This window comes from Artibeus jamaicensis, unplaced genomic scaffold (genome assembly GCF_021234435.1).
Source record: "Artibeus jamaicensis isolate MK-2021 breed Jamaican fruit bat unplaced genomic scaffold, CSHL_Jam_final scaffold_833, whole genome shotgun sequence".
Classification (NCBI taxonomy): domain Eukaryota; kingdom Metazoa; phylum Chordata; class Mammalia; order Chiroptera; family Phyllostomidae; genus Artibeus; species Artibeus jamaicensis.
Genome location: NW_026522056.1, coordinates 23,154,339 through 23,166,001, shown reverse-complemented (window position 1 = coordinate 23,166,001; position 11,663 = coordinate 23,154,339). Strand labels below are relative to the sequence as shown.

The following is an 11,663-nucleotide window of genomic DNA, read 5'->3' as shown; positions in this document are numbered from 1 at the left end:
GGGAGGGACTGAGCTCGGCTGGGAAGAATACGAATGAGCGACGGTGGTGTGGACGGTCTGGAGAGGAGTTTGGGGACCGGGAGGCTGCGTCCCAGATCCAGGGCGCGGGGGCAGCAAATGCTGAGTGCAGGCCCCGCCAGGCCTGCTGCTCCTGGTTACTGTCCTGCCAGAGCCGACGGCTGGCCACCTCTTCAGTAGTTAGTGGTGACCAGCACTCAGTAGCTGCTGAATAAATCAAAGTTTGTGGCGCGAGAGAAGAGAGAGAAGACCTACTCTCCATTCCAGCCGCATCCAGAGCCTGGGAGGGCCTGGCTTCCGGCCGCCGTGTTGCTCCTCGCTGGAGCAGCAGCGAGTCGCCCACATCTACTTGGCCTTAGCGGGGCTCAGGGTGGGGGACTTCCCGGGGCTGGGGACTTCCCGGGGCGGGGGCTGGACTGAAGGGTCTGGATACCGGACATGTCCACGTCCAACTCTCCTAAATCCCTGCAGCGGAGGCCAGGCAGAGGGGGCTCCGGTGGCTGGCCAGCCCGCGCGGTGGAGAGCCCCGGCCCCGCGTGGAGCTCGGGGGCCGACAACGACGGCCATGGGAGATGGGGTGTGGGGCCCAGTCGCTTCTCAGGATCAGGTTGGAGTCCCCCCCCCCCGCCCCCCGTGGGCCACTGGGGCAGGCGTGTCGCGGCCCTCTTGGACCGCGGGGCCCGCCTTCGCTTTCCGCTATGAGGCCCGCGGCCTCTCGGCTGAGGTCACCGAGCCCAGGAGCCCTGTAGAAGCCCGGGGGGGCGACGCCAATCGGACGCGCCACGGACCCGCTCTCAGTGCTTTTCACACTTTGCCACGGCCTAGGACCGCCCTCGGGTCCGAAGGGGCTCAGGGCGCGGCGTGGGGGAGCCTTTGTGCCCTCGATGTTCGCCGGGCCTTTTCCTTCCGCAGAGAGCGAGCTTCCCCCACCCCTTTCCTCTCGAAAGTCCTGTGCTTTCCCTAGAAGTCGGAAAGGGGCTGAGCAGGGTTCGGAGGCTTCTCTTTAGCTATCTTTCCCGTCCGGAAAGTTTTAAAACCCGAGACCCTTGGCCAGAGGGAGGTATCTGGGGTCAGGGGAAGGGAGAGAGCGGTGCATTCCAGGCCCTCTTCCTCCCACCTGGTCCCCCGGCTCCCCTCCCCCGCCCGGCTGGGCCGGGTTCCCCAGCTCCAGCAGCGGCCCCCGGGAGCGGCAGGGTTAAGCCCTGGAATGTGGCGGCGAGGAATGTGCATGCAAATGAGCCTGGCGGGGCGGGGCCCGGGCGGGGCGCATGCTAATAACATGCTAATAGAATGCAAATGAGGAGGCCCGTATCCTCCACCACCGCAGCACAGCGGAGCTTCCCGGATCCAAGCCCAGACGGCGGCGGCTCTGGCAGCCTGGGCGCCGAGACCCTCGGCGGCCACAGGGGGACGCGGAGGAGGAGGAGGAGGAAGAGGCTGAGGCAGCGGCAGCAGCCGCGAGGAGGTAGAGGAGGGTTCGATCTCAGGCTCCGACGCAGACATGGTGGACTGATCTCCGGCGGATTCCTGGACTGATCGCCGAAGCGCCCCCTGCGCGTGGCCCCGCCGTTCCCTGCGGCCGGCAGCTCCGGGCCAGCGCCCGCGTCCGGTGCAGCGGCCGGGCCGGACAGTCGTGTTCCCGCCGCGTCCCGCGCCCGGTCCCTATGGAGGCGCCGCTCGCCGGCGAGGCCGCCGATCATGCCTAGGAGGGCCGGGAGTGGGCAGCTGCCGCTACCCCGGGGCTGGGAGGAGGCCAGGGACTACGACGGCAAGGTCTTCTACATCGACCACAACACCAGAAGGACCAGCTGGATCGACCCCCGGGACAGGTGGGCTGCAGGGCCGCTAGGGGCGCGGGGACCCGCCTCGGAAGCGCGGCGGTGGCTGTTGTCCGGGAGACCTGGCCGAGCGGCGGCGCCCGCAGCCCGGGGGGCGTGGGGCGTCGCCGGCCTCGGGGTGCAGGGAGGGGTCCTGGGAAGGAGGCGCAGAAAGGTCTGTTGGAGCTGGGCTGCGTCAGCGGGTCGAGCGCTTTGGAGGGGTGCACCCTTTCCAAGGCCCCTTTGCCCACCCACTTCCCGACACTCCCAGGACTTTTGGACACTCGGGGCCCCTCCGAGGGACCGGTGGAATTGGCGCCTTGGGCTGGCACTCTGTGTCCAGTGAACGGGCCCACAGGAGCCACCTGAGCCCTGTTTGGAGCTCACCATCTCCTAAAGTTGACTGAATTGAGATTGGAGGGCACATTGGGCCTGGCGGGAGGGGTCAGGCTCAGGCCCCAAAGGAGGCCTAAGTGCAAGGTGGGGAGCCAGCCGCCCAGGCTACCTGGGACATATCTCTGGCCGTCCTTTGCTCCCAGGCCGAACTGGGGGTTCTTGATGGGGCGTGCCACCGGTCAGGCCCCGAGGTCCTGGGCTCAGAGGCGGGCACCAGGCACCCTTCCTCCGTGGGCCCTGGCGGTGGATGTAATTGGCTTTGACCCTGGGGTTTCCTGTCAAGTGTTAGTCCTCACCTGAGAACTTGAACTGACTCCCAGACTTGAAAAGGCAGATTCTTTTTTGAAGTAAGAGGTGGTGAAATGAACACTGGAACTGAACCTTGGTTATTGAGGAAATCCAACTGGAGCTTAGCATGATTTCTTGTAGTTATCAACACACACTTTCTATTCCCGCTGGGAGGTGCAGGGAAGCGTGACAAAATCATTGTCTGTGAAGTTCAGGAGCTGCAGTTTGGCTGGATGTTCACAAGTGTAACTCCTCTATCATATCTTCTTTACTCTTAAAAGGAAAATATTATCTATTGAGAAGCTACTCCTAATTGTAAGTTTAAATAATATGTATATACTACTAGGGATAACTCCAACAGTTGGACTTTGATCATTTCTGAAACTTTTTTCCAGCTTTTTGTGGAACGTGGCCTTAGAGATTTATAACCTTTCCAGGTGTCTTTTTTAATGAAACATTCCCCTTTCCACAATTGGAAGCTGTAACTTTCATCCTTTGTATTCCCAGTTACTTTTATCCTAAGAATATTGTTTTCGAAAGTTGTTGAGCAATTACAGAAAGTCATAAATTACATTACTAATTTATGGAACAACCCTTATTAAATTATCCATGAGGGTATCGGTTCAGGTTTCCCTCCTGAAATGAGAAAGGACACCTGTGCCGAAGTTCCTTCTTGCCACAGCTTGGCTGCCTGCTGCTGGCGTGATGAAACTTCTCACAAGCATCACGGCTTCACAGTCTCCCCAGACATAGCTGTTGGCATAAACTTCCCGCTCCAAGCCCGTTACTGCACTTGAAAACGACCTCATAGACAGTACGTGTCAGGGATGAGGATGTGCACCCAACAGCATCTTTTAAGGCACCTGTATAATTATTTGACCTTCACAGTTGTGTGGGAATTCTTTCTGCTTTCTGATACTTGGAGTTTCAGGTTATTGACATTGCAATGAATTCTTAAAATAGTTGGGTATTTCCTGGTCTCTTCTGCTTCCATTTCTGTCTTTGATCATATTATCTCATTTGTTTTTACCAACAAGGATTGTTAAGAATATGGAATGCCTTGGGTAAAGCAGACAGAAAGTGAAGGGAAATTATATGGCTTTGCTTATCCATATTACTACTTCTTGAACAAATTAAGCATGTCTCCTATTTTAAACTGTTAATGGATTAACAATTATTCTGAACTCTGTTTTCAGGAAACTGGGCAAGCATTCATTTGATGGCAGCAAACAGTTTTAACTAAGATGATTTATTATCATTCCAGTTTTCCTGAAGCTGTTGGATCTCTTAAGGATCTATAAATTTGACTGGTTATTTCTGGATCTCCATATTCAAGGTTTAAAAGAGATTCCTTGAGATCAGAGTTTACACTGACATATTTGTGTTTTCTTTTAGGACAATGAAGTGTCTGCAAGTCTTGCTAAACAGTGTGAGAGGTGTTGGGGAGGGTGTTTGGAGTAAATATTAACTCTAGTCAGTGTTGTTCCACGCTTACCAAACATAGGGTAAGAGAGATGCTATGCAGGCCAAGGAGTGTGCTCGTTCTTCTACAGGATCAAATTACAAATCCTGGGAGGAAAGTGACTTGATGGACTGTGTGTGGGTCTGCAGTACTTTTGAACTTTTAAAGCCATTTAGTTAAAATGATCGTGCCCTGGCCAGTGTGGCTCAGTTAGTTGGAGTCATCCTTTGGTCTGAAGTGTGGGTTTGATTCCTGGTCAGGGCACATACCTAACGTTGCAGGTTCAATCCCAGTCTGGGTGCATGTGGTGTGTATGAGAGGCAACCAATCCATCTTGCTCTGTCTCTAAAAGCAATGAAAAACATGTCTCCAGGTGAGAATTTTTTAAAAAAAGGATCATGATGATATATCCAGTCACATTTATGTTAAGAAAAAGAATTTTGTGTTTTTGACAGTCTACCAGATTTGGGGAGGTATTTCTGATTGTATAAATTATTGTGTAGATTTAATGGGGGGACAGCAGCGGATTCTATAGGAACATTATTTCATTCAGTAAGTTGTGATTGTAGAATACTGAAATATTACTTTAAAAGTGCTCTCAAGCTTTTGGAAGTAGATGAAATAATGCAGACTTTGAGGATGTGATCAGAGCTTTTACTGCTCCGCCTCTTAATTGAGTAACATAGATGAGTTCCTGAATTCCTCTAAACCTCTAGGTTTCAACTCGAAAATGAAGATAGGAGAGCTGGGGAAAAGGTACAGAGAATAAATAGCAGAGATGGCAGGTAGAAAATAGACAGGGGGAGGGCAAGAATAGTATGGGAAATGTAGAAGCCAAAGAACTTATAAGTATGACACATGGACATGAACTAAAGTGGAGGGAATGTGGGTGGGAGGGGGTGTGCAGGGTGGAGGAGAGTGAAGGGGGAAAATGGGACAACCGTAATGGCATAATCAATACAATATATTTTTTAAAAAGATAATACCTCCTACCTCAGGGGGGCGCTTGGGGGCCCATAATTAGGGTCCAGCCGGATCGTGGTAGCTGTACAGTTGTCTGCTGCTCCAGTGTAGGACCTGGGTGGAAGTTCAGGCTGCCGCTGAAAACAGTTGACATACTAGCACACATTCATTCAGTGTTTCTTCTGTGGCGGCCACTACGCCACGCCCTTCAACTGTCATCTCGTTGTATTTGCCCATCGGTTCTGTTACATGGGCCCTGTCCCGATCTTCCACTTACGTAAGGGGAGGGCGTGGCATCACGAGAGGTTGTTAAGAGTGGAGCCAGGGTTTGAAGCCAGATGTCCGACTCTCCTGCCCAGGTGCTTCTGATCCCTCTAGACTTCCCGGACACCTGGACATGCTCGGGAGTCCCCGGGAGAGGAGGACCTCTCTGTCCGGTGATTTTTCAGGCCAATTGACCGGTCTTGATTGATCTACAGAGGTACCTGTCAACGTCTTACAATTCTGTGATCCCTGGGTTAGCCACATGTAAGGTCTGGTTCGTGAATGCCTTGGAAGTATGGGCTGCTAGGGACCCCTCAAGCTGACGACGTGAAACCAGAGTGCAGGACCTGATAAAAGTGAAAATTCAGTGTATTCTTGGGCACAGTAGAAGTTCTATTTAGGGGAAGAGTGATGGGTTCTGTCTGGCCCCTGAATAAATTATAGTTTCACAGTACGTCTTGACTTTGCCTTCTTCTTCCGCCCCCCTCACTAATCCCGGGGAGATCTACCTGTCTGTCGTCTCCTGCCTCTCCCGCCCCGTGGGCCTCTCCCCCAGTAGTGTTATTCTGCAGGCTTGCTTCCTCGCTCACCTCTGTTTTGCTCACCCTTTGACAGCACCGGTTGGTGTTCATGGTGGGCCACAGATCATGGCCAAATGGTGTGGTGCTTAAAAAAAAAAAAGACTATATTCAACAGAGAAGAAAAAGGTTGGATGGATCCATTGCCTCTCAAGGGAATACGGGGCTAAGGCAGGCAGGACTCAGAGACGGGGTAAACGGTTTTACAAACTCCCTGGAGAATTCTGCTCATCGTCTCTGCTCGGACTGAGTGTTACCCAACTAGACCATAACTTTGTCAAATTGAACTGAAAAGATTTGCCACCACACGAAGCTACTTTACGTTCAAACTTGCCGAGAGCCTGTAATCTTAGGTTTATGGCTGGTGCCAGATTGAGTGAGCCATGTTTTCTAACTGAAGGGAAGGAATCCTGTGGGGGGTGGTGGTGGAAAGGGACAGTGAGGAGGAGGAAGAGGATGTCAGCTGGGTATCACGGATGACTGAGTGCACTTTTGGCACCCTAGCCCAGGCTGTGGCACGTGATTAGGGTGAGAGGGATTCTGGACTGTCTTTGTTTCAAAGTCAAAGCAAAGAATTTCACCAGACTCCACTGCCAGAGTGTCAACTCAAGAGACCTACCTGATCTCTTACTGCTTCCTACATCCTTTGCGTATGGTAGATAGCAACGGAATATCAGTTAGTTACTGAAGAAAGTTGTTAAATAAATGAAAGAACATTAATGGAACTGCTCTCTTGTTTCCCATGTCCTGTTGGAATCTCAAAAAGCATATCTGTAACACTAACAACCAGAGAACGTTCATTTCCCAGTGAGATTGAAAATAATGAGAGAAATCAGCTGCTACGTTTTGACTAATAGTATAAAGATGTGAATTGCTTATAAGAGCAAAGAGCACAAAATCAGCCCTTACCGTCAGTCTTGGTCACCACCGCCTTTGTTGTCAAAGGCTGGCAACCACTCCTGCCGCTGGCTCTGGGTTTGGGTGCCGAGCGGTTGCTTGTGAATTATTAGAGCGATTATGGTATTTGAGGTGTGGAGAGGCTGTTAAAAGAAGTTTCGTTTTTTTATTTAAAGAAATCATTCTGGGAAGCACTCACTTAAACTGAACTGTTCTGTCCTCCAACAATTCCCAAAGAATTTCTTGTTTTCAATAGTTTGCTGTTAACGCTTGTTGGAGTGAGCAGCAGTTGCTCCGTGCGTGACTAAGGCTACTTCAGCGACTTTCATAGTCCATAGTTTGCACTTGAATTTGGTGGGAAGACTCAGGACAATAATTGCTTTTTCCAGAAAAACTATTTTTATAAGCAGAGTTTTTAGCTGCAAATTATTTAGTTGTGAGCTACTGAATCCGCCTGCCATTGTGACTGTAGCCTGCAAGCAAGCCACCCTCGGGATTTTGCGTGGGGAAGCCCAGGCGCACTGGGGCGCTGTGGCTGCCACCCTGCACACCTGCTTGTGGGAGCACTGGACGTGCTGCCTGGTGAATGGCTCCTGCGTAACCACCGGCGGGAAAAATGACGCCACTGCTACGGAGTGGCGTGGCCAGCTCCATCCTGCAGATGTGGGAGTTATGAGACGGGGAGAAGCTGTTAGTCCAAACTCGGTGTAAAGTCCTTGCGATGGGCAATGTACGAGCCAGTCCTGTGTACTCGATGGATATCGATTGAACCGGTTTCCTGTTAGACTTTTAGACTGACTTTTTCACCCATGTCTGAAGCTCCTGTTAGTAGAAAAATTACCACAGATGGTTATAGAATAGGAAAGGGATTTTTAAAGGCATAGGGTGTACGTAGGTTTGTGGGTTTAAACTGATTTACCAAATACAGAGGTTCAGAATGTTTTCACTGTCTTCAGTGTTTTTCCCCAATTATTTACCGTATTTTTTAATTAATATTAAAAAGATCACATAGAATTCACCATTGTAACCATTTAGACTGTACAGTTCAGTGGTTTTTACCGTATCACCATGTGCAACCATGACTACGATGTGATTCCTGGACATCTTCATCGCCCCACAAAGAAACCTCGTACCCAATACGAAGTCACCCTTTTCTTCCTGCCCCCGCGGCCTTGGGCAGCCACTAATCTATTTGCTGTCTCTTCATTTTTGGCTCTTCCGGACATTTCGTGTAAATGGAATCGTGTAGTTTTCGTGTCTGTCCTCTGTCCCTTGCCATAACATTTTCAAGGTCCCCCGTGCTATAAGGCACAGTCGCTGGTTCGTCCCTCTGACTCTGGATGACATGCTGTTGTACGGGCACAGCAGCTTCAGTCCTCCATCTCTCAGGTAGTCAGCACTGGACTCGTGGCCACTTCGAAGCTGTTGAGAGTAATGCGGCCCGAACACCCACGTGTCATTTTGTGTGAGTTCGTGTTTCTGTTTTCTTGGATATGCACCTGGGAGGAGAACTGGTAGCTCCTATGGTAACTCGATGTTTCTAAGTTTTTGAGCATCTGCCAGACTGTGTCCCAAAGCCAAAGCGCCATTTCCCAGCCCGCCAGCAGTGGGGGAGGGCCCTAGATTCCGCCGCCATCCTCCCCAGAAGCTTATTTTCTCTCTTTTTATAGCCTTCTTGGGGGCCTGAGGTGGTGTCTTCTTGTGGCTTTGATTTGCATTTCCCTGTCCCAGTGTTTTGATAGCCTTCCTCTGACCCCAGCTTTCCCTGGTCCCAGCCTGTCAGCCCCTTGATGCGTCCCCGCCTCTCTGTGTCCTCTCACTGATTGCTTGACCGAGAAAGGGTGAGGTAAGAGAAGTTAGCTCTCCCTCTCAGAGGGTTCTGAATTACTCTAACACTGAAACTGTAGGTGGAAATTAATTAACAGTTTTTATTGTGTCCGCCAGAGGTACCTAGGACTCTGGGAGATGAGACGCTGATATGACTGGTCCCAGCTCAGGCTGCTTACAATCTAGTTGGCATAATCATCACTGAAAAGCGAAAGAGAATCTCAGCATTGTCTATTTTATTTTCCTTATATAGCTACTTTTTAAAATCATAACTTTAGTTTTATTGTATTTCTTATTGTTGGCACTACTACAGATGTCCCCATTTCTCCCCTTTGTTCCCCTCCAGCCAACGTCTACCCTGTTTCCAGACCTTTCCCACACTGCGGTCTATGTGCATAGGCTGTGCATGTATGCATGTATGTTCTTTGGTTAATCCCTACTTTTAATTCAGTTAATTGTTACTTCTCTCCTTTCTAATAGGCCTCAGAAGAAGAGTTAAGAGGATTTGAAAGTCAAATATACTGACAAAGTACACATGAATTTTTGTCTGCCTCTCCCACATGGTGTATATTCCAAGGCATAGATGTGAATCACACAGATGATGAACCATGATATGTGTGTGCATGTAGTCATTGCTTTTAGATGATTTGACGCTTAAAACCTTTGAGCTAGTTATAACTAGTGAGAATTAAATTCATTTTTATTAGTTTTTTTAAAAACAGTTGGAAGAGCCCTGGTTGGTGTAGCTCAGTGGATTGAGCGTGGGCCTGCGAACCAAAGGATTGCAGTTCGATTCCCAGTCAGGGCACATGCCTGGGTTGCAGGCCAGTTCCCAGCGGGGGATGCACGAGAGGCAACCATATGTTGATATTTCTCTCCTTCTTTTCTTCCCTTCCCCTCTAAAGATAAATAAATAAAATCTTTTAAAAAAACAGTTGGAAGACACCTGGCGAACACTGCCTTAGTCAGGCGGGGGATCAAAGTCAACATCAACAGTAATAAGTCGCATGGCTGCACCCTTGATAGGACGTGATGACAGGGGCGTCTTTTCTTCGTGGTCTTTCTGGCCCCCGGCAAACATAAGCCCTGCCTAATCATGAGAAAAATGCCCACCAAGTCTCAGGAGAGGGGCAGTCTACCAGGTGTCTGACCAGCGCTCCTTGGAGCCGTCTGAGCAATGGCCACAGCCAGGGAAGCCAGAGGGGACGTGACAAGTACACGTGTTGTGATCCCGGAACAGAAGACAGATGTAGGTAGAAGCTAAAGGAACCCGAAAAGAGCATGGACTTTAGTTAATGAGGTGTCAGTTAATAAGGTGGTTCATTAATTTTATGTACCATCCTAATAGACGAGATTGAATGTGGGATATATGAAAACTCTGTGCTAACTGCATTTTTCTATAAATATAAAATGTTCTACAGAATACTTTATTTTTTTATTAAAAAAAAACCCACACATGAAACTTGAAATACTATGGGTAGTATTTAAAGAATCACAAAGTTTGTGGTAATGACCAAGGATAATAGAAAGTAATTCCGTGCATTGTCTTTACAAAGCAGGCACCTGTCACAGCGAAGGTTCTTCCAAAGACGCTGTGGAAGCCCAACATTGTGTTTGATGCTGGGGACAGTTTTTCCTGCACAGTAAAGGAACCCTGGTTTGGGGAGGCCCTCGGGCAGCGGGTGGCAAGACACTAAGAACAGAGCGAGCCTTGGGGAGCTGTTCTGCCCCCCCAGAACCTGTGTACAGGCCCCGGTGATGCTTTGAACCAAGGTGCGCACAGAACCTGCGTTGGTCTCCCTGGGGCCAGAGGTAGGAAATCGAGTGTGAGAGAAACGCAGACATTATTTTGATGACTGAAATAGCAGCTGGCGCGCAGCTAGAAAGTGTCACTGGCACTTCTGTGAAATGAGTGCTAGGGCCGGGCAGACAGAGGGACTTCCCTTCCCGGTGCCACTCGGCAGGGCCAGGCCTCCTCCAGGTGGCCTGGCTTGGAGTGGACGCCAGCTCTGAACGTGAGCGCCGACAGCGGGGGTAAACACTGACTTACAGAGATTTACTCCATCAACTCCTGATTAAAATTCCGACTTAGAGGCAGACTGTGGAATGTGCTGTGCACTCCACCGACATCGCTCCATTTAGGAGAAGGTAATTTTACTAAGTGGCGTTGGTATTCAGTCAAGTTCAAAGCATGGTAGCCAGCGTTGACTGCAAGCGATTTGAAGAGCATGCCGTTTCATTTAGTGCAAAACTTCGCTCTGCAGTTTTCCTTATTTTATGGGTTTCAATGCGGATGAATTAAAATGCCAGTCTTGTTCCTTAAAACTGTGACAATAAACGAATGTGTGGAATCCAGACTGTATATGATATTCATGGCCTATCAGTTTTGTCAGCTTTTAAGTCTAGGTTTGTTCATTTGGGCTGGTCAGTAATTCTGTACGCAGATACCTCCCTAGAGATAACCTGATGTCTCATCGGTGGGTGGCATCAGTGTGTCTGTCTACATCACTAGTGTGAAATGGATTTCAGGTCGGTTCAGGATGAAGCCCTGTGTTGTACGTGTGCCATTTCCTTGCGGTCTCTGCTTAGCCTGCCTGTCCCCACAGCGCTTAAGAACACTGCAGAGCCCGGACCCATGTAAATGAAATGTCATTATTTGGGGGACCCTTGCCCTCTTCCAGTAGCCTGTGTAATCTGTCCCCTGCCTACTTTACTGAGCTGACCCCTGGTCACTCAGTCAGCCACTCATTTTTTCATTCAACCATCCATCAGATATCCACCGAAAACACTGTATGCCGAGTATATGCCTGTGTGTCTTGGGACATGGCATTGAATGTAATAGGCAAGGCCCTGGCTTTCATGGATGTACTAGTTTGGGCAAGACGAATCACAAAGACAGTGAAATATAGGAGGTTGACATGTCTGAGGCAAGGTGACAATGGTGTTTGGGAGCTACTTTGGGTGGGGTGGTCAGGAAAAGACCCTGCCGAGGCTCTGACCATGAGCCAAGATGTGAGATTGACCAGGAGCCATCCGTGTGACCGCCTGGGAGGACAATTGTCCAGCTGAGGAAAGGCTGGCCCCACACTGTTCAGTGCAATAGCTTCTAGGAGTGTGTAGCTATTTAAATTAGGCCAAATTACCTCTGGCTGG

General features: G+C 50.0%; 1 protein-coding gene across 1 annotated transcript in view; it reads left to right on the top strand.

The window, feature by feature from the left end:
- The first annotated feature begins 1,327 nt into the window (after positions 1-1,327).
- The window catches only part of WWC2 (WW and C2 domain containing 2), a 135,112-nt gene continuing 124,776 nt past the window's right edge, over positions 1,328-11,663 (top strand). Inside the window, exon 1 of the mRNA XM_037128810.2 lies at positions 1,328-1,847. Within this exon, the coding sequence (XP_036984705.2) occupies positions 1,717-1,847 (131 nt within the window). The 5' untranslated portion in view covers positions 1,328-1,716. The remainder of the gene's footprint in view (positions 1,848-11,663) is intronic.